This window comes from Cavia porcellus, unplaced genomic scaffold, assembly GCF_034190915.1.
Source record: "Cavia porcellus strain 051 isolate PalLab524CR breed Dunkin Hartley unplaced genomic scaffold, mCavPor4.1 scaffold_32, whole genome shotgun sequence".
NCBI lineage: Eukaryota > Metazoa > Chordata > Mammalia > Rodentia > Caviidae > Cavia > Cavia porcellus.
The window spans coordinates 30,458,456-30,481,780 of record NW_026947515.1 but is presented as its reverse complement, the minus strand read 5'-3'; the positions used below and the strand labels follow the sequence as shown (position 1 = coordinate 30,481,780).

Sequence of the window (23,325 nt, the reverse complement as noted above, 5' to 3'; positions counted from 1 at the left end):
ATGCAATCCTGGGAGCGAATTTGGAGACTGTGCGCCCCCGAGACTGGAGAAGGGAATTTTAAAAGCTGGAGAAGGGCGGGGGGGTGGGGGACAAAGGAAACCCGCAGAGCTGTTAAGCTGTTGACCCAAATCTGGAAACTGTAAAGCTGTCCACTTAGTTCTGACAGCATCGGGAGCCTTTGGTGCCTTTCATGTTACTCGATCCTGCAGATAAGCATTATCTTGGAATAGCACATCTGCAATAACATTTGGAAAGGTTAATTATTGGACAGCTTGCTAGCAATAACATGTGGAAGCGGGGGAGGTGGTTAATTATCTCGGGATAGCTCATTAACACTAACATGTGGGAAGGGATGGAAAGTTACAGAAGCTGAAACTTAAGTTTTTACAAGGATTTGGAACCTTAACCCTTTTGGTGCATTAGGGTTAAGCCACAACATTTTTGTAATTTCTTTGAAGTTAAGCATTTCTTAAGAACAGTGCAATTAGCACATTTTATGACAGACTACCACCGGGTAGGGAAAGGGGGAAGGCAGTGCAGTGCATTACAGAACAGAAAATATGGCGAGATTACATTCCTTGGGGAGAACAAGATCAGGTAAGGGGTTGTGCTAACAAGCAAGTCTCCCTGCATACAAGCAAGTTTAGATAAGAAGAAATCCTGTTTTCCTCAGCAGAGAATGGGGAAGCCTAGGGAGTAATTAACAACTCCTGTTAGCTTATCTTAGCACTGCGTCTGTTATTTGTAGAGGGCAACAATGGTTGAGGCTGGGGATTTAGCTCAGCAGCATAAGCACCTGCCTTGCAAGCAGGCAGTTGTGAGTTCAATTCCTGGTACTGGTAAAAAAAAAAAAAAAAAATTTAACATATCAATTAGGTAAGGTTTTGCAATTCTTTACAGAGAAGAGCATTGACTAACATATCAATTAGGTCACCCAGAGGAAGAAGGAAAACCCACATACAGTAAGGCCTCGTTACAGGCTTTGCTATAATACACATATAATGAAGCTATTTTTCTTAAGAGTACAACAATCTCCTTATGTTTTATAGGAGATCCATTGGCTGTGGGTTAATTTTTTTCTTTTCACATGGCTGTGTCAGCATGTAATACTACAGCATACTTAGAATCAGTACAAATATTGACCTTTTGTCCCTTGCTGAGTTGTAAGGCTCTGGTCAGAGCCGTGAGCTCTGCTAGCTGGGTGCCACTTCCAGGTGCAAGTGGGGCGCTCTCAAGTGCATGGTGTAGTCACCACAGCACATCCTGCCTTTCTTATTTCTCTTTTCATCTTCCATGAAGGAGCTGTCATCATAGAAAAGGGTTCAATCAGGGTAAGTAAGAGGGGTGTCTAAGTCTTGTTTGGCTGCATGTTTGTGAAAAATTACCTGTTCATGGTTATGTTTATCAATCTCAATTTCTTCCTCCTGTCCTGGAAGAAGGTGGCGGGATTTGAGGAACATGTCTTTATTTGAATGGCTTCTCGAGGTTGAGCCTGGTATTTAAGAAGTCGGTCAGACAACCATAGACTCCCGTTGGAAAGAAAGGAGTCCTGCCACATTGTAAGGTGTATACACAACGAGATCTTTGCCTAAAGTCAGCTTGGTTGCCTCTGACACTGAGAGATCTACAGATGCCAGGGCTCTGAGCCAGCAAAGCCATCTCTTAGCTGCAATGTCTAATTCATGGCTCAGACACCTATAGGCTGTTGAGCAGGTCCTCAGCTTTGTGTAAGCACTCCCAAAGCGGGCCTCGCCTCCCATCTACATATAAATTGAAATGGTGCCCTGTGGGTAGGCTCAGGGCTGAGGCATTCAGAAGTGCTTGTTTAAGCTTCTGGAATGCGGCTTGGGAATCAGGTTCCAAGCATAAACTATGGGTATCTGCCTTTTGGGTCTCTTTTATAAGGTGATAGAGGGGTGGTGCAATCTCCCCATATACTGGTATCCAAAGGTGGCAAAAGCCTGTGACTACTACGAATCCCTGTTGTACTCTAAGAAAAATAGCTTCGTTATATTTGTATTATAGCAAATTACCTGTAACATGGCAATACCGTATATATGTTTTCCTTCTCCCTCTGGGCGACCTAATTGATATGTTAATCAATGCTCTCCTCTGTAAAGAATTGCAAAATCTTACCTAATTGATATGTTAACCATTGTTGCCCTCTACAAATAACAGATGTGGTGCTAAAATAAGCTAACAGGTGTTCTTAATTACTGTTTGACTTCTCTATTCTCTGCTGAGGAAACCGGATGTTTTCCTAATTTAAACTTGTTTAAAGGGTAACTTGCTTGTATGCAGGGAGACTTGCTTGTTAGCACAACCCTTACCTGACCTTGTTCTTCCCCCCACCAAAAAAAAAAAGTAATCGCACCATATTTCTGTTCTGTAATTCCACGTACTGCCTCCCCTTCCCCCTTCTCCCTCCCTATCTATCTAGGTAAGTTTCAAATTCTTAAAAAGCCATAAAGGCCTTAGGTTTCAGTTTCTGGTAACCCCCTTCCCTACCCAGTGGTGGTCTGTCATAAAATGTGCCTGTTATAATTATGTGCTAATTGCACTGTTCTTAAGAAATGCTTAACTTCAAAGAAATTACAGGAAGAATGTTATGGCTTAACTCTAACCAATGCGCCTCCTCTTGTTCTGTAAGCACCGAAAGGGTTAAGTTTCAAATCCTTGTAAAAACTTAAGTTTCAGCTTCTTGTAACTTTCAACCCCTTCTCACATGTTAGTGCTAACCAGCTGTTCCGAGATAATTAACCACCTCCCCCCTTCCACATGTTATTGCTAACAAGCTGTCCCAAAATAATTAACTTTCTACTTTCTTTTTTTTTTTTTTTAAACATTTTTTTTAAAATTTTATTTAAGGAGAAAAGAAAAAAAAAGCAGGGAAAGGGTACAAGTTATACAGATTTACAGAAAAAAAAATGAACAGTAGGAAATCACTAGTTAATGGATTACATATTGTCATCTTAGAAATAATTGTTCAAGTCACAAAATTAAAGCTTGTAGAGTGGACATTCCATCAATGATACTGCAAACAGTTCTGTTCATTGATCCAATAAAACTCTGTGATATCATTTTCTATCTTATACACTTAAATATACATGCAGTTATATAGTTTGGAGCACTTTCTTTTCCTCTCTTTTGTACCATGACTATTACACATTTTGGGTTTCATTGCTCCCACGGTTCTTATTACTTTTTTGGAAGAGAGTAAAACCAAATGTGACATAACAGAACAGAATCGGTCAAGTCAAAAGGGTGGACATAATAGATAATGTAAAAACATAATACAAGGTGATCAACAATGGTTACTATAATGCCTCCCGCTATCTCTAATAGAATTGCCTATATCGTTAGTTATAATACAATTGAACAAAACAGTAAAGAATAAAACCGACAAAACCAAAACATTGGAGATATTGTAGGTCTTCAAAAGTAGATAAAAGTCAACAAGAATGGGCGTCATAATGAATCTCATTATCTTCACAGTTGATGCCTAAACTTTCGAACCTGATACTATCCAGCAAAACAGAATAGGGGAACATCAGTTAAAAACCAGATGGTGAGAGTAATACAGGGCTTTAAATCAAGGTAATGAAAAGTCAAAGTGGGTTACTATAATATATCCTGCTATTTTTTTCCTTTAATTAAAAGGATAAAGATAAAAAAGTAAATAATGGAGTGGAGATTGAGATAAAAGAGGGCATAACAATGAAACAGCGCAGATCAAAACATAACCATTTAAGCAGAATAGTGTTTCACCACCAGATAATCCTAACCTAAAAGTAGTTACCATATTGTCTCTTTCTTTGAAATCCTTGAGTACAACTTCGTATACTGTAGAACTTTCTACTTTCTTCTTCGAATGTTATTGCAGATGTGCTATTCCGAGATAATGCTTATCTGCAGAACGGGAGTAACTTAAAGGTACCAAAGGCTCCAGATATTACCAAAACTAAGTGGACAGCTTTACAGTTTCCAGACTTAAGTCAACAGCTTAACAGCTCTGTGGGGTTTTTTTTCTCCCTCTCCTGCTTTTAAAATCCCTTTATTCAGTCTCTGGGGCACACAGTCTCCAAATTGGCTATCAGAGGCTGTGTCACCAGGCCTGGCTTAAAATAAAGCCTTTGCTCCCCAAATTTTAATTTCTTGCTTCCTTGGGTTTTATTCCGGGGTCCAAGCTATCACAACTCCCTTAGCTGTTTTAGAGTTTTGGGCTATAAGAAGGAGAGAATGGGTTTAATTCTCTCTTGTCCTAGTCTTCCAGTTCCCTTGGATATAATGAGGCCTAAATATTTTACCTCAAGACAGCAAAGTTGTGCCTTAGATTTAGAGACCTTATTGGTGTACACTAGTAAAAAGAGCTTCATTATGTTTATATGACCAAAGTACCTGTAAGGCTGCCATACTGTTCTATGGTTTTTCCCCCCCTCTGGGTGACCTACTTGATATGTTAATCAATGCTCCCCTCTATAAAGAATTGTAAATCCCTAAAAACCTAACCTAATTGATATGTTAACCACTGTTGCCCTCTACAAATAACAGTTGTGGTTCTAAAATAAGCTAACAAAAGATTGTTAATTACTGTTAGACTACTCTATCCTCTGCTAAGGAAAATATTTCCTTAGCAGATTTCCTGATCCACACCCATAACCCCTTACTTTGTAAACTGTGATATCTACAAAGGGGCTAGAAAAGTTTCAAAAACTCACACAGCTTTTACAAACTCCAGCTGCACTGTGTTGCTGGGCCCAGGATAAAATAAATCAGCGCTGCTTTTTAAAACATGTTTTTGCCCCATTTTTTGAACTCGAGTTTGGGGGCTCATTTGTGGATTACAAGACTTATAACCTCTGTCTGCTAGAAAATTTAGCAGAGCACAAGTGCCTTGCCTATAGAGCTCTTCTGAGGGGGCACAAAACAGTATGGTATCTATATATTGCAAGAGTGTGACATGAGAGAACTCAAAACATGCCAAGTCATGGGGAAGTACATGTCCAAAAAGATGTGGACTGTTTATCTCTGAACTCTTGGGGGAGCACAATCCATGTCAATTGAGATGCTTGGCCCTGTGGTTTTCAAAAGCAAAAAGAAACTGAGAATCTGTGTAAAGGAATACAAAAGAAGGCATCTTTTAAATCCAACATGGAAAACCAACTGGCATCTTCTGGGATCTGAGAAAAGAATGTACAGATTGGGTAGCTGTTGTAGTCAGGGATTGTGCAAAGAACAATTAGAATCAGGACATGGAGTTTATAATATTATTGTTATGATGGTCACCTATAGTTAACACAAGAAAATGCAGGAAATCTATCTGCAACACCAAAGACATGGAATATTCAGCCAAGGGCCTGAATCCCACAGCAATGTCCCACATGAGTCCAGATGAAGACCCAGAGCTCATGTGGGAGACTTGTGCCTCCCACAAGTCCAACTAGAGATCCAGAGCCCACAAGAAGGACTCATGCCAGTCCAGACCCATGCTGGGAAGGCCCAAGGGTCAGCGGTGAAAGCCAGGAAGTCTATGCCAGCAGGATGAAGGAGCTGTGTTGGTGGGGTGAGGGTTTTACACTGGAGCTGGGAAGTCACACTGACAACAAAGACCAGGGCTGTCCTGAAAGGCACCACAAATATCCTCAGTGACACAAGAGGCCCCGAGCTCCTCCAACAGCAAGCACAGTTGAGTACATGCCAGGAAACCAAAATAACAAGCTCATCCTGAAGACCAAACAGCATACCTCTTCCTCTCCAGAGCCAGGAAACAATGCATGATGTGAGGACAAGAGCTTCTCCAGGAGAACCAATGGCTCAAACAGCAACTTGCATTGTGGGAGAACCCACAATGCCTCAACACAATAGCTTCTCCTTCTCCTTGTCTCAGTTATGCTGGCAACTTTCCTCAGGAGGGACATCTATACTCAGCACCATGCTGATGTAATCCAGCTGGCATTAAATTGACCACCAGTTTTTAATCTGTAACACTACCACTGGGTGATTGGGCACTACTGCCTCATTTATCGATCTGAGGTCCTGCCCCAACCTCCATTTCCCATTGGGTTTCTGAACTCCCAAGATTGGAACATGCACGAACTATTACAGGGCTCACGTAAGCCTTGTGCTTAGAATATTAGTTATAGGTATTAATCCTCTCTTAATTTTGGGTCTTAAAGGATATTGTCTCTGATGAGCAAAGAGAGTCTCTGAGGTGTATCTGTACAGGAGCAGCTCTTATTGCCTGTTATGGATTAAGAACTGGTGGTCAATTTAATGCTAGCTGGATTACATCAGCATGGCATTGAGCGAAGATGCTCCACCTGAGGAAAGTTGCCAGGATAAATAGGTGGAGAAGAAGGTAGGTGTTGAGGATGAGGCATTAATGCGTTGTTGTGGGGAGGCATTGTGGTTCTCCTACGAGTTGCTGTGTGAGCCATTGGTTCTCCTGGAGAAGCTCTGGTCATCACATTGAGTATTGCTTCCTGGCTCCAGTAGGAAAGATGTCTGCTGCTTGGATGAATCTCCAGGATGAACTCATCACGTTGCTTCCTGGCATGTACCCAACTATGCTTGTCATCAGAGGAGCTTGGGGCCTCTGTGTTGCTGAGGACGGCTGTGGTGCCTTTCAGGATAGCCCTGGTCTTTGTTGTGAGTGTGACTTCTCAGCTCCAGCATAGAACCCTCATCCCACTAGCACAGCTCCTTCATCCTGCTGGCATAGACTTTCTGGCTTCCACTGCTGACCCTTGGGCCTTCCCAGCATGGACCCGTAAAAGACACTGGTGTGAGTCCTTCTTGTGGACTCTGGCCTGCCAGTTGGACTCGTGGGAGGCACTGACTGTCCTGAGCTCTGGGTTTTTATCTGGACTCATGTGGGACATAGCTGTGGGATTTAGGTTCTTGACTAAATAAACTCTATATTTGGTGTTGGGGATAGACTTCCTGCATTTTCCTGTGTTAACTCCCGGTGACCATTATAAAAATAATATTATAACCTCCATGTCTTGATCTAATTGTTCTCTGTGTACAACCCCTGACTACAACATTTCCCTACCTATTCTACCTTTAGTTGCCCATTCTTCAGGGTTTATTTCTGTCTGCATGAGGGGAAGGCAGCATACCTGACCTGGGTGCATATGTATCACAGAATTTAAACATGATACAATATGTCTTCCCAAGAGGGGAACTGGACTTTCAGGCATAATCAAAAATGAATGTGTGAAAAGAAAACCACCCAAGTTACAGCCTAAGGGTTGTGAGAAGTAGCGGATTACCTCCGCACCAGTGGCTCCTTTCATAGAGGTGTGGGGACTAGAAGGGGTCAGGAAGGCAGGATTGAAAAGAAGGACCGAGAGGCTTGCACCAGTGTCCAGCAATAGGCTGGTTTCTTTTTCCCCTGTATAGTCATGAGCTCCTCTGTGGAGAGGACAGTCTGGCCAGAGGGAGAGGGCAGCAAGTGCCCCAGGGCCCTCCAGCCCTGCTGGACTAGCTGATCGGATGGGTCTGAACCCTAGGGTCTCAGAGGGCAGTCTGACCTTCAGTGGTCACCTCTCAGTTGGGGCGAGGCCCAGGGGACTTCTGAGTGCAGTCCCTCTTAAGGTGACCTGGCTTGTGGCAGCGGTAGCAGGTAAGAGTCCTCTTTGAGCTCTTCTTGGAGCCCTGAGAATCAGACTTAGGGTCTGTTCTCTTAAGGCTGTAAGCAAAAGTGGCTGCTTTTTCTGGGTCTCCTTGTTTTCTCTCTTTGACCTCCCTCACATCATGGTTATAAAACACTGAGGAGGCAACTTTTACTAAAGAATCAAGTAAGCTATCTGGAGCAAAAGCCATCTTTTGTAGCTTTTTTCTAACATCTGGAGATGACTGAGTAATAAACATGCCTTTAAGCAAAATCTGTCCCTATATTGAATCAGATCTATGGACATACATTTTATTACTGCCTCTGATAAAGAACTTAAGAAGTCAGGGGTTTTCACCTTTTTCTAGAGAAATAGCTGACGATTTAAAGTAACCAGAAGGCTTGGATTTTGTCCTTCTGAGACCTTTGAGAATACACACTTGAAAAAGTTTCCTGTTCCAATCTCCTGCATTGTTGGCAGGCCACTTGGGGTCTTGAGTAGGAACTGCTTGTGCCCCAGTAGGGAGCAGAATATATTTACTGAGAGAAAGAAAGCTGTCTGAGAGAGGGAGACAGGAGTCCCAAGCAGGTTGACACTGTCTTTTTTAAGGACTTGTATAGAACAAAACCACAAAGTGAAGCAGGTCCAAAATGGGAACTCCCAAGGTGGGTGTGAGGTGGACAGAACTATGGCAACCAACAGGATTATGAATATAATTGCCCAGGTAAAACTGATTAAGTAAGTGGGCGACAAGTGGAGGAAGCCACTCACGTGGCCAGCGGGCATGAATGTGGAGCAGGGGCTCTTTGCCTGTAGGAGCTGGGTTAGTGGCTCCTTCCTGCTTCCTCGGGAGATAGAGACCTATTTAGAACATCAAGCCCTGATGTTCATCCTCAAGGTGTGGGAGCACTTGTTTAACCTTTTGTCTTGAGGCCTGGCCTGCAGTGGGAGGTGTCTGTCTCCCCCGTTACGAGGTATATAACACTACCAGTGTCTCTTAGTTCGTGAAGAAAAAAAAAAGGTTTGCGCTAATATCGTTGGGACAATTTTTATGCCCATATCTTGTACTCTGATGAACTACTTTAAAGATAACAATATGCAGTGTATTCACTATTGTTATTTTGGTACGAAATTTTATTTACTTTTTTCGATAAAAAATAATATAGTTGACTGCACCAAGTTGGTGCATATATATAAGAAAGATTTCATCACATTCATCTGTAAGCCAACTTAAATTGTAGACAAATATTTTAAATTCTAAAAAGGCAAAAAGAAGAAAAATTGAGCTTAAAGAAAACAGCTGTAATACAGTAACTGGTTATGATTCATAATCCTTTTATATAAGACTAGTCATAACTTTTATAGATCACTTAACAGAGCTCTCTTATAATAAAAATTGGAATAAAATCCCTTTACCTACAATCAATTTTTTCCCTTAAGACTTTGGCAACTCCATGTCCTTGTCCTTCACTGGACCTGGGGCTGGGTCACCTCTGTACCTTCTGTGAACTCCTCAGATCTGTTTTCTTTTCACAGTTTTTGTGGGATCTCTCTCTGTGAGACCTAGCATTGAAGTTTTATAAGATTTGGGTTTCACAACCTGGGAGCTGGGGCGCAGGTGGGGGCGCAGGAGGGGGTGCAGGACGTGGAGACACAGGCGGGAGGTGAAGGATACAGTGGCCTTTTGAGCACCACAGCATCCCTGGCCATTGAGGTGTCAACTGTGGCCAAGAGAAAAAGCAGGAGGTTCCTCATTCCAGTTGGCTCACAAGGCAGGGGGAGGAGGGCCTTGACAGAGTCCACTGTCATTTTATAATTTGTGGTTCCTGGCCTCCTCTCCACAGGGGATGTTTCAAATGTGGGTGTCCAGAGCAACGCACCCAGGCGTGTTCTCTTGATGCAAGCAGACAGGGTGAGCAGATGGGGCCTGTGGCCAAGGCTGTTTGCTCTCTGGGGACCCATGCTGAGTGGCCGGGACACTCCTTGTCCTGATGGGTCAGCCCTGTGGAGTATGGACCTCAGCTCCTGCGGCCCCAGCTGAGACAAGCAGATCTTGCACAGGCCAAGGAGAGGGCTGGCATGGGAACAGGATGGGCAGCCGGGAGCATCGCCAGCTTCTCAGTCACTCGCACAGGGACAGGAGACAGACCCTGACCCCAGGCCCTCATCCGCTGCTTCTGCACCTTCACCTCTTTCAGTACCCAGAAACACCTCCAGGGGCTCGTAATGCTCTCCACTCACTGTCTCTTAACAGGAACTCTGGGAACCTTTCCTCTGCCGGACCCCAAAGGCCCGGGGCCCCTCTCCCTTTCCTGGGTCTGCAGCTTTACCGCAGGTGAACCTCAAGCCCACAGTGGTCTTCCCAGAACAGTAACAAGGCAGGCAAATCTCCTGCCAGGGATCCAGGGACCCGGGTGGGAAGAGAGGCCCAAGAGCTGTGCCGTGCCACACCCACCACCAGGGGGCAGAGCGGGCCTGCCACAGGGAGCCTCTGGTCAGCCCTCCCAGAAACCTCTGCTGGCACCACCTTATCCCACCCCATTCCTCTTGGGCTCTATCTGTTTACCCTACTTGTCTTTTTTTATTGCAACTATACCTTGAGTGTTTTCTTCTGCACATGAGTGAAAAACAATATATTTTCTAGATTTGCTAGAGTCCTTGTTTGGAAAACCCTACAGCTAATCTTTAACCAAATGTAATAAACCAGTTTACAAACCACTACATAAATTGGAAAATCCAATTTATGTTTTAGTGCAAAACCAAAAACCCACAGGAAACTTGTCCAGTGTGCAAGAGCACTGAAAATTGCTGGCTGCTGAGGAAGGAGACCCCTGGAATTCCTTACCCAGTCTAAACACCCCAGGAAAAGACTGGGGACACAGCATGAATTCTGTAGGCTCCGGACCCCAGGGCCTGAAATTCCCAGAGAGCTGTGTCTCTGAGCCCAGAGCACATGGGCACGTGCCGCTCAGGCCACAAGAAAGCTCAGCTCACAGCAATGCTGGGTTTGAGCCCAGTCAGGACAGGCCCATTGCTAGTTCCTGCCTGATAGAGCCCCTGAGGCCCCTGCCTCTGGAGCCCCTGAAAGGTCAGCTCTAATGACTCGAGTTGGGAGCAGACCAAAGTCCTGATGGTCCAGGACTTTTCACTGAGCGACCTACAGCAAACAGCGGGCCTGGGGTCTATGGCCATTCTGCCCCCTGCCACTCCCAAATGACGAAGGACTTCTCTGGTAGAGATTCAGTACTGACCACCGTCCCTGTCCCTCTCCCTTGCTGATCCCTTGTTAAAACTCTGCTTCCTGTACCTGGACTTGCCTTGCCCAGGGCGTGGTTCCTGGCTTTCTGGGGTAACTAGTTCGCCAGCCCCTTCCCCAGGGACCCTGTGCCCCGCTTACTGCATGTCAGCTCTCTGATGTCAGCCCCAGGATTCAGGTCCTTCATCCAGCTTTGCCCTCTGCTCTGCTAGGCCCAGGGGTCAGTGCATAAAGACCCCCAAAGCACCCCGAGTGGTGCATGCATGTGTCACACTAAAGAGGGCAGTTCAGACCCACAAGACTTGGCCTCAGCCACCTCCTCTTAGGACCCTCCAGGGCTTTGGCAAGATTCTGCCCCAACAGGAGCCCCCTCCACTGGCAGAAATAGCCCCCAGAACCCACAAACCTTTACATGCACCCACCTTGTGGGCTCCCCATGTCCTGGGACCCCTAACCCATCAGGACCTAGCCATTCAGTGTGGTCCCCAGGGAGCAAGCGGCCCCAGTCATGGGTCCTCACGTGACTGTATCCCAGGTACACACGGGGGCATGTGGCCTTGGGCACCAGCATTTGAAGCCTCCCTGTGGGACAGAGGTCAGGACAGAGACTGGCACCTGCTGGGTGCCCCAAGGCCAGACCAGGCAGGGGTCTGGACAAAGAAATTGAGTGTGAGAGCCTGACCATCTTGTCCCAAGACACTGGTCAGTGCTCCAGGATGCCTGGCTGACTTGATACTGCAGATGTCTGGGAAAAATCAGACCCTGCAGACAGCGACACAGGGACCAGCACCGCAGCCGACCCAGCTCGGCTCCAGCCCTCCCAGAAAGGGCATCTTTTCCTCTCCTCCTTTCTCAGTCCCAAGCCTGGTCCTCTCCTCATCCTGTGTGCCCTGTGGAGCCCCTGGTGGGGACCCAGACCAACAATTACCACGGCTGGAAGGTGAAGAAGTGGAGCAGAGAGGCTCCTCCCACCCACCTACCCGCAGCAACTCCTCCCTCAGGCACCTCCTCCAGGAAGCCCTCCCTGAGGCCCCACAACCGCCCACCACAGTCAAGCCACTGGTGTATCCTGCTCATCCTCCTGAGCCACTGGGGACCTTGGCAGGCCCTGAGCTTAACCTGTGTGGTGCAGACAGGAGCATCTTTCTGGCCAGAGAGGGGCCCAGCTCCAGGCTGAGGCTGGGTCTGGCAGCATGGCCAGGCTCACTCTCCTCACCCTGCTCCTCTCACTGGCTGGAGCCCTGGTCAGTGCCCTGATGGACCTAGGTAAGCACTTTGCTTCCCTTGGGGAGGGTGAAAGGGGTGAGCAAGACCTTCCTGCATGTCCCCATGCCCCTTCCATGGGTCAGAGCAGCCCCCAGCCCATGCTAGGGCTTGGCGACAGCTCACTGTGGGGTGTTTTTCTCTCTCCTACCTCCTGAGACCTTTCTATAGTTAGCCCGGGAGTCATGGGAAGACTTGTGCCTGCACAGAAAGCTGGGTGCTGCTGGGTCTGGGGCTGCTTCCAGGGGTCTTGTGGATAGGCAAGGAAGGGCTCTGGGCACTGGGGACTGAGGGGAAACTGAGGCACTCAGCATCTGAAAGAAACGAAGGGGAGACAGGACAGTGACCTCTAGCAGGAGGATACTCAGGAGAGGGGATGTGCAGAATCGGGTTGAGGGGCCAAAGCTGCCAGGGTGGAAGCAGAGCCAGCCTGCTACACCCTCCCTGGTGCTGGGCAGGCAGCCCATCCCCCACTCCCATGGCCCTCAGAACTCAGCCACCCCAGAACTGGCAGCCAGAGCAGCTCCAAAGCCCCTGTGGTTGCCTGGTCTGTGGTGCTGTGCTGGACGGGGGCCATCCTGGGGTGTCTCTGCCACTGTCTGCAGAGGGTATCCTCTGTCCCTCTGTCCCTCGGTCCCTCTGTCCCTCTGACTAGCCTGGTGGTGATGGTGGAACCTGCTTCCCCAGAGGTGCAGCAGTCTCCCCGCCACACCATTGTCTCGGTGGGGGGCTCCGTGAACATCACCTGCTCCACTAGTGCCCCTACGAAAGGGCTCTTCCTGAAGCAAACCTGGCCAAAAACCATGAACGTGATTTACTACGAGGATGAGATGAATGCCACTGTGGATGAGCAATTCTGGGACCGTGTCAGCTTCATGGGGTCCCAGGACAACCTGAGCATTACTGTGAACCACCTGCAGCTGGCCGACTCTGGCGTCTACATCTGCTCTGCTGTTGCTATTGACAGTGAATCTTCGGGCTCTGGTACCATGGTCATGGTCACAGGTAGAGAAGGCCCCACTGCCCAGGACCCTCCACCCACCGCTGCCCAGGCCAGGCTCCCACCAGCCCAGTTGGAGACCCTCCCTCACTCCCTGGAGCTGGTCCCTTTCCAGCCAGCCTCCTCCACAGAGCCTCCTAGGTCTCCTCCTGCTCAGCCCTTCCCTGCCTGAACCCAAAGGCTCGAACTGGGTCTCCCACCACCTGGGGGCCCTTCTTCCTACCAAAGACCTGTCTTTGTTTCCATTACCAGAAAAACTGTACCAAGAGACACAAGAACCTCACAAACACCAGGACCCTGGGCCGAAGGTGCTTGTCCTCCCGTGGGCCCTTGCTGGGGGCTGCTTCCTCCTCGGGCTGGGCCTGGGAATGCTGTATGCCCTGAGGACGCAGGTCAGTGGGCGACCTCTGCAGTTCTCCCCTACCAAGGAGCAGAGAGCAGTGCAAGGGAAGAGGGAGGAGCTGCAGTCCAGTTGCTGGCATGGACCGCAGCGCCCACCCACCCACCTGCAGGGACTGGGGGAGGCCTGGGCCTCACCTCATGGGCCAAGGACCATGAGGGGCAGGGTTGGAGATGACCTGCTTCAGGCCATGGTCAGCTGAGTGGACACTGTGTACATCTGTTGTGGCAGGCACATGTATGGGTGTCCGTGTGAGTGTGCAGGGGACACAGGGCCATGTGTGAGTGTGGTGGGTACACATGTTCAAGGATAGAGGACCTGAGAAGGTTTGGGGGTCAGCATGTGCCCTGTGGACCGGGTGGGACGAGGGGCTGGTGAGACCCCTGCCATGGTCAGCGCTGCCTGGATGCTGCATGGAGCTGGAGAAACTCCCCCAAGGGAGTGTCTGAAAGGAAAGGGTGCTCAGAGCCACCACTGGGACCCAGGTCACGAGGCCAGCAACCTGGGGGTGACTCAAACTGTCTTTTAGATCAGGAACTCATGTGCCTCCAGGGACAAGAATCCTGTCTACGTGGTATATGAGGACATGTCCTACAGCAGCCGCAATATGCTGTCCACCCCTACCAAGTGCTAGGGAGCCCTTGGATACGCTGCCCCCTGCACCCCACCCAGCTCACCTAGTGCTCACACTCAGGCGGCTGGGGTGGGGGCTGTGCTCCTTGGTGCCCCAGACAGACAGGACGCCGTCTTCAGAAAGCCTTCCAGCCCGGCCTACCCTTGGTGCCCTGGTCAGTGCGTCACCAGCTACAAAGCTCAGAGTCCCTGGGCCACCCTTCCCTTCCCACAAGGGAGCGAGGCCTTTTCTGTGGATGGGCTTAGACACCTGGCAGGTCCCCAGGTCCAGCATGGTGGCAAGGGGCAGCAGGAGGCCCAGGCCCATCCAGCCCTGTGGGAAATAAAACATTGCTTTTCTTTCCTTGCTAATTTTGGTACTTATTTACCAACCACAAGCCCCTCCCAGGGTTTTGTTGGCTGGTGTGGTCATAAGGCCCTGGAGAAAGCCAGAGGGGAGGGGGGAACACACCCTCATTTACCCCAGGGACTCCTGGAGGGGCACTTCATCTGGCCAGGTAAAGAGCAATCTGAGGCACAGCGCCCGCCCCCGCCCCCTGCTCCAGCAACACAGCCCTCTCTGGCCTTAAGCCCCTCCCTGCAGGTCTCTGGTCCCCAGTCTCTGCCCTTGCAAGGGCCGGCCAACCATGGGGCCAGAGAAGAACTGTGGTGTCCCCCCGAGGACCCCCAGAGAGTAGCACATACCTTCCTGGCTTTTCCCAGATCCCTCCTCGTTCCCAGAGACCTCTGGGGGAAAGGATTCAGCTACAAGAAGCCCTGGTCCCCCTTTGTGAATTGGAAACAGACACAGCCTCTCGGAGGATCCATGGTGGAGCTGCCCAGCCCCCAACCAGCCCTCAGGATGCCTTCTGGGACGGCCACAGGCCGTCAGAGGGGCAGACCTTCCCCTAGGCCTGTGGGGTGGGTCCGGCCTCAGTGTCAAGTCCTTTTTACCTAGAAACCCTGCTTCTGGTCATCTACTTCTCTGTGAGAAAGGACTGAACTTCCAGAGATGAGCTGCTGTGTGGGTCCAGTGCCAGAGGGCATCAGGAGGCATGGGGAGGGTGCGCAGAGGGTGAGGGGTGGCCACGTGGGGTCCCACAGTGATGAAATAGAACACAGGCGGGTGCGTTTGTTTTCTCGCACACACCTGGGTGGTTTTCTATCTGCATCTGTGAAATAGACATCACATCAGCAATGATTTTGTCTGGTGTGAGACACAGACCACTATTTTTTCTGTGTCAACCATGTGTCAGGCAGCCAGCCAGGAAGGTGGGCCACGAGGGACTCGGTCTCCCCATCCTCACGGGGACTTGAAGATACAGTCTCCCACCTGCTTCCCTCCTCCTCCCTGAGTGTGCCCCGCAGCACCCTCCTGTCTCAGCACCCTTGCCAGCAGCCCTGTCACCTCTGCCGTGGCCACCTGGAATTGGCAGTCTCTCCACACCTGGTGCCCTGCCCCCTGGCATCTGGCAGAGCTGTGACTGTCTCTGCAGTGCCCACATTTGGAGAGTCCCTAGACCCTTGGGCCAGCAGTGGTGGGCCTGGATGGCTCCTGCTGGCTCTCTTAGGTCCAGTGCCAGCAGTGTGATCCAAACGGTGGCTAGAGGCAGGCGAAGGGACACAGGTGGGACCCTGGGGTGCAGGGACACAACTAGAAATACAGGTGTGAGGCTCTGCGAGGACCTGGGCACCCCTGAGTACACAAGTGTGGTACTCTCTGGGGGTGCTGGGCAAACTGGGGGACACAGATATAGGGGCCCTTGGTGGGGGACATTTCTAGGCCATCTGTCTTGGGCCCTTTACCCAAATGGTCCTGACAAACTCATCAGCTTTGTAATGTGATGTGTACAATATTCTCCCCTTAAATCAAATAACATCTGTGGACGGGCAGGGGATTTAGCTCAGCAGCACAACACAAGCGCATGCCTGGCAAGCACAAGGTTGTGAGTTCAATCCCTAGTACCAAAAAAAAAAAGCAGCTGTGGAACTGGATGTGTGGTCCCCACCTGTGATCCCAAAGATTCTGGAGGCCAAAGCAAAAGGATTGCAAATCTAAGCAACTCCCCATATCTCAACATTTAAAATGGGGGAAGGAGTGAGGATGTAGCTCAGTGCCAGGGCACCCATACAGAGAGCACCCACTACCACACAAAACAAGAGGGAACAAAACCCACCTCCACACTGGCATGTCAGGCCCTGGGCAGGAGCAGGAGTCCTGCTCTCAGCACAGCCTGACGCACTCAGGGCAGAGGGGAGGAGGTGGGGACAGGGCTCAGGAGGCTGTCCGCATGTCCCACTCTCCCAGAGCATCCCCGGAGGAAATGGGCCACTTGCAGTCCAGGACTTGGCCGTAGACAAAGCAAAATGTCCAGCAGGTGCCTGCTGACTGTCAGTTCCCTCTTGACTACTCAGTAAAGGAGACTTGGACAAGCCACTGCCCCTCTGGCTTTGCTCTCCTGGATTAGGTGGGTGGGGTCCATGTCCCCTTCGAGCACTGGGCTGTGGTGTCCAGACTGAGCTGGGGCCCTGCCTCAGACCCCCACTCCCTCCCTTCTCTTCATCTGTGAAGCAACTTCCTGAGAGATAAACAGACAGCACCGCGGGTGTGTCGAGAGCCCGTGCCTCTGAAGTGTGGCTCTGGCTGAGCCACCCAGTGACCAGAGGCCACACAGGAACAGGCCAGGACCCCATGGTCCTCCTGACTCCTCGACACAGCCCCAGGGTCCCCAGTCCTCCTCCCTCCTCCTGCCCCTCACAGGCTCTGCCCAGGGCTGCCCAGCGTGGAGGGAAGTGGCAGACACATGCCTTACGAGCCTCACCCAGCCTCCAGACCAAACCCTCCCATTAAAGCCGAGCTCTCAACACAAGGCAGGGCCAGAGGTGGCAGCCCACAGAGAGGGGGCAACAAGGTGGGCAGAAGCCTCTGAGTGCCAGGATCTTGCCTTGCCCTGCCCCGGGTATGTGGCCCAACCCCAAGCAGTGGACTACATCCAAAGGTCCACAGCTCCTTCCAGCTAACATTCTGAAGCGGGAACCTTGTCAGGGAAGAGCACAGCCACGTGGAGCATCACATTCACCTCTCAGAACACAGGCAGGGCATCATCCATCAAACCAGCATGGCAACACCTTCACCAGACAAGGAGCTGCCAGGCGTGTGATTGGGACACACTGGGGGGATGCCAGGGAAGAATGAAACACAGGCAGCAGGAAGATCAGGCTGAGGATGACACACCCGTGGTGGAGGATTCCTGAGGAAGAGAGAAGGACAAGGAGAAACCCGAGGCACACAGAGGAAACATCTCCACCAGGGGGAGGGGCAAGGGCACCAGGATGCTGCAGATTCTCCAAAGCTGGAGTGGAGGCAGCACTTGTGTCAAGGACCCTTGAGGAGCAGACAGGACAGAGAGGCGCCACACCTGAGTGTGTCCTGAGGAGGACAGCACCACAACAATGGGGAGCTCTGCACTCAGAGGTGCCCCTCCTGACAGCTCTGGACTCCAGCGGACCAAAGCAGAGTAACAGCCTGCGAGACTGAGAGAAAAGTGCTTCTGCTGGGGCTGCTGACTCTAATTAAACCCCAGTAAGAAAGCATGTGACGGAGGTCTCAGACAGCTAAGGTCTTAGGCACCAGTGTGAGCTAGCTTTGAGGTTACCTTTTTTGTTTGTTTGTTTGTTTTTCGGGATTTTTACCCCCAGTACTTTGCTCTGAGCTGCACACTTTGTCCGTGTTTTTAATTTTAAATTTTGAGACAAAATCTCACTGAGTCACTAAGTTGCCTGGCCTTGGCTCAAACTTGTGATTCTCCTGCCTCAGTTCTCCAAAGTGCTGGGAGCGCGGGCATGGGATGCTGCACCCAGCTGGAAGTCACCCTTGGAGGCCTCGTTCAGGTCAGAACACAAGGGAAATAAGGACTCAGATAAAGTTTATCTTTGTCAAAAAAAAAAAAAAGCTAAAGAAAATAAACATTTATGCAACAATCTAGAACACAATTCTAGATGGTATCAGGACAATGGAGAGAGGGTTGGGTGGGAAGGGGGAAGTGACAATGTGCTAGATATTTCAGGAAGATGAAGATGAAGATGAAGAAAAAAGCAAGGGTAGCGATTCTATTTGCAGACAAAGTAAAGTTTAAGCCAAGGCTGATTAAGAGAGCTAAAGATGGTCCCTACATCCTCGTATGGGGAACAATCCAAGAGGAAGAGATAGCAATCATAAATATATATGCAACAAATACCAGGGCACCAACTATATGAAACAATTATAAACAGACATGGAAAATCATATAAGTCCTAGGACAATTGTATTGGGAGATCTCAATACCCCACTGTCACAAGAAGACAGCAACTAGACAAGAAATCAATAATGAAATAGTAGAACCAAGTCAAACTTTTGAACAGATGGATCTAGCAGATGTCTATAGAGTGTTCCACTGCATGACATCAGAATACACATTCTCAGCTGCACATGGGACATTCTCCATAATAGACCATAGACTGACTCATAGAACATGCTTAAGTAAATGCAAAGAAATTAAAATTATCCCATGCATACTATTAAACCTCAGGGTAATGAAACTGGAAATCTATGCTGAAGGGAATCACAAAAACTTCATAAACACATGGAAATTAAGTAGCACCCTACTGAACAACCAGTGGGTCACAGATGAAATTAAAGAATAAATTAGGCAGTTTTTACAGTTGAATGATAATGACAATACAGAATACCAGAACTTGTGGGACACAATAAAAGCAGTCTTAAGAGGGAATTTATAGCAGTAAATATCCACATCAGGAAAACAGAGCAAGGGGCTGGGGATTTAGCTCAGCGGCATAAGCACCTGCCTTGCAAGCAAGCGGTCATGAGTTCGATCCCTAGTACTGATAAAAAGTTTAAAAAGTAAAAAAAAAAAAAAAAAAGAAAGAAAGAAAAGAAAAGAAAACAGAGCAAGTACATATAAACAACCTAATGTTGAACCTCACATTTTAAAAAAAAAAAAGAGTAATAGGCTAAGCCAAAAACTCATACAAGGGAGTAAATTATAAGAATCAGAGGAGAAATTAACATACTGGAGACTAAAAGAAAATACAAATAGTCAATAAATCAAAGAGTTGGTTATTTAAATTTTATTTAATCTTTAAAATTAACCCTTAGCCAACCTTATCAAAAAAAAATAAGGAAAGAAAAGACTCAAATCCATACAATTAGGAATGAAAACGGTAAAATCACAACAGACACTGCAGAAATCTAGAAAATCATCTCTACTTACTTTGAAACTTTTATTCTAACAAGATGGAAAATTCAGAAGAAATGGATAGATTCCTAGATACACATGAATTACCAAAGCAATCATGAAGATATAAAATCCCTAAATAACTTAATATCAGTAAGTGAAACTGAAGATATAATTAAAAACCTATCAACGAAGAAAAGTCTAGGCCCTGATGGATTCCCTGCTGAATTCTACAAAAAATTTAGAAAAGCCCTAACACCACTACTTCTCAAACTCTTTAAGGAAACCAATACTTCCAAATTCATTCTGGAATCAAGCATTACCCTGATACCAAAACCAGAGAAGGACCCAACTAAGAAAGAGAATTACAGGCCAATCTCCCTTATGAACATAGTTGTAAAAATCCTCAGTAAGATACTGGCAAACAGACTGCAGCAAATCATCTAGAAGACTACACCATGATCAAGTGGACTTTATCCCAGGGATGCAGGAATGGTTCAATATACATAAATCCATACATGTAACACACTATATTAACAGAGCCAAGGAAAAGAATCGTAGGATCATTTATTTAAATACGTAAAAGCTTTTGACAAAGTCCAGCATCCATTCATGATTTTAAAAAACCCTACAAAACATTGGAATAATTGATCCTTATCTCAATCTGATAAAGACCATCTATGACAAACCAGTAGCCAACATCATACCAACTGGACAAAAATTGAAATCTTTTTCTCTAAAATCAACAAGACAAGGATGTCCACTGTCTCCACTCTTATTCAACATAGTCCTAGAAACTTTAGCTGGAGGAGTTAGACAAGAGAAAGAAATAAAAGGAATAAAGATAGGAAAAGAAGAAGTTAAACAATCGTTGTTTGCAGATGACATGATACTCTTAGAAGACCCCAAAAACTCCATCAAAAAAAAATTCCACCAAAAGACTTCTAGATTTAATAAGCAAATTCAGTAACGTAGCTGGCTACAAAGTTGACACTTAAAAAATCAATAGCCTTCCTATACATGAATAATAAATTCTCTGAGAGAGAAATAGGGAAACAATACCTTTTACAATAGCATCCAAAAAAGTGAAATGCCTAGGAATCAATCTAATAAAGGATATAAAAGACCTCTACATTGAAAACTACAGTACTCTGGAAAAGGAGATTGAAGAGATATTAGAAAATGGAGATACCCCGTGCTCTTGGGTAGGAAGAACCAATACAGTGAAAGTGACCATACTGCCAAAACTGTTATACAGATTCAGTGCAATCCCAATCTAAATTCCAATAGCATGTTTCACAGAATTAGAAATATCAATCCTAAAATTTATCTGGAACCAGAAGAGGCCTAGAATAGTAAGGCAATCCTGAGCAACAAACACAAGACGGGGGCATCACAACCCCCAAATTGAAATTATACTCTAAAGTTACTGTGATAAAAGCAGTATGGTACTGGCAAAAAAAAAAAAAAAAAAAACAGACTTGAAGATCAATGGAACTCATTAGAAGATGCAGAAACAACTCCAGACACACTAAGCTACCTTATCTTTGACAAAGACGCCAAATACATTCACTGGAAAAAAGACAGCCTCTTTAATAAGTGGTGCTGGAAAAACTGACTCCACACATGCTGAAGATAAAAACTAGACCCATGTCTTTCACCATCTACTAAGCTAAAACCAGAATGGGTCAAAGATCTTAATATTAAAACAGAAACATTAAATCTTCTGGAAGACGGAGTAGGTAAAACTCTTGAAGACGTTGGTGTAGGTAAACACTTTATGAACAAAACCCTAGTTGCATAGGAACTATCACAAAGAATCAACAACTGGGATCTCACCCTACTGAAAAGCTTTTGCACAGCAAGAAAAACCACCAACAGAAAAAATGAAGAGACAATGTGGGAGAAAATGTTGGCCAGCTGATCCTCAGACAAGAGATTATTATTGAGAACATATAAAGAACTCAAAAAATCAGTCCTCGCAGATTTAAAGACTCAATCCAAAAATGGGCATCTGAGATAAATACACACCTCTCAGATGAAGAAATACAAACAGCAAATAAATACGTTTGACCATCACTGATCATTTGAGAGATACGTGTTAAAACAACACTGAGAGGGGCTAGGGGTTTAGCTCAGCGGCATAAGCACCTGCCTTGCAAGCAGGCAGTCGTGAGTTCGATCCCCGGTACCGATAAAAACGAAAAAGACCAAAAAAAAACAACACTGAGATTCCACCTCACTCCCGAATGAATGACTATTATCAAGAAATCAAATAATAACCGATTCTGGGGATTGGGTTATGGGGAAAAAGGGACCCTTCTTTTGTTGGTGGGAATGCAAACGGTGTGATACAAGCAATCAACCATCACAAAGTCCCAGTAAAAGTAACCTACAATTGCAATAATTATAACAAAATTACAATAAGTGCTTTTACAATAAATGTAATTGGGCTAAATTTGCCAATTGCAAGAAAAGATTCAGCAATATTTTGCCTGGGGGCTGAGGATGTGGCTTAGTGGTAAAACTGTTGTCTTCCATGCAGAAGGCCCTGAGTAATACCCCCAAAAAACAAAAAACAAACCTACATACACAATGTATTGTTTGCAAGAGACACACTTCAAACACCAGTGGATGGGAAATAAAAGAATGAAAACATACCGTAGGGAGACATCAACCAGAAGCTGGAGTTTTCTCCAGATTCTCTTTTTGTTTTTCTTTTATCTGTTTTCATTGTGTTTTGTCTTCTTTTCTTGTGTTTTTTTTTTTCAATGCTAATGATTGAACTCAGAGTCTTGCAATTTTTTTTTCTTTTGAGGCAGGGTCTTGCTATGTAGCCCAAGCTGGTCTCAGACTTACAATGGCCCCCTTCCCTTAGCCTCCCAAGTGCTAGGATTCCACACCACACCAGCACTGAGCCTTGCACTTTCTAGGCAAGTGCTCTAATGCTGAGCACTGTCCCCAGGCTATCATACTGTTTTCTGACAAAATAGAACCAGATGCAACCAAAGTGAACACTTGTGAATCTGAAAACAATAGGCAAAATGTGTAAATCCAGAGATGGTACAACAGTAGACAGAAACAACAATCAACAGTTTAAACTAAGGTCTTGACAGCCCCTTCAGATCCAACCACATATCAGGTTGAGGTGGAATTCTATACCAGCACGTGCAGCAGTTACTATTGTCAGTGCACAGGAAACTCTTTTAAAATGATAATTTGCTGTGTTTAGGTCCTGAGAAAGAATGAGGAACAAGATGAGACTGATAGGCCCAGGGCTGTTCATGTGACTTACACTTACACACTCACATGAAAGGTCACAGCTCATTTGTTATATCTAGATACATGGGAAAGTTGCACGTCAAAGTTGAGAAGTCACAGCTAAGAATGTTTTATTTGTACTTGGGGAGGCTGAGGCAGGAGGACTGTTGCAAGTTCGAGGCCAGTGATTCTAAGGCCAGCCTGCACTACATAGCAAGACCTTGTCTCAAATTCTTCCCTGTGCCCCAAAGTGTTTTATTTATTTTTCTTATAAGGGAAAAACAACTAGTCAGAGAACAGGAGCATGTACCATAATAAAGTACTTAACGCAAACTCAGCCGTGGGCCTCTGAGGGAGTTAGCAAGCTGTAAGTTAGCCTGGAAATTCTGGGGCTCAACTCAGGGCCAAGTGACCACCACTAGATCTGTTCCACCCCAGGGAGGAATCTGACCAACCTCACTACCCTCAGGCCAGGTACCAAGGTCCTGCACAGCTCAGGAGAAAGAGCTCTGGGTATGTGCAGGTTGGGAGGGAACACCCAGCTGGACTGGCTCTCTGCCCAACCTCTCCATACCCTGCCTGCCCACAGCCTGTGTCCTAAGGGAGCAGCTCCGCAGGGTGGCCGGAGATCAGTGCACAAACCCCAGAAAGGCAGAAAAGAGGCTACTCAGGCACTAAGAAT

The 23,325-nt window shown here is 47.1% G+C and overlaps 1 protein-coding gene across 3 annotated transcripts; it reads left to right on the top strand.

Moving 5' to 3' along the window:
* Positions 1-1,151: 1,151 nt before the first annotated feature.
* Cd7 (CD7 molecule) lies at positions 1,152-14,520 on the top strand. Of its 3 annotated transcripts, none has more exons than XM_013147204.3 (5): positions 1,152-1,332; positions 11,875-12,139; positions 12,824-13,141; positions 13,389-13,528; positions 14,066-14,520. In XM_013147204.3, the coding sequence occupies exons 2-5, from the start codon at positions 12,067-12,069 to the stop codon at positions 14,168-14,170; spliced, it is 636 nt and encodes a 211-aa protein (XP_013002658.1). In that variant the 5' UTR covers positions 1,152-1,332; positions 11,875-12,066; the 3' UTR covers positions 14,171-14,520. The 3 variants fall into 3 exon arrangements, with proteins under 3 accessions (XP_013002658.1, XP_063097769.1, XP_013002655.1); XM_063241699.1 differs by having other exon boundaries at positions 12,792-13,141; XM_013147201.3 differs by having other exon boundaries at positions 1,172-1,332; positions 11,730-12,139.
* Positions 14,521-23,325: the final 8,805 nt, after the last annotated feature.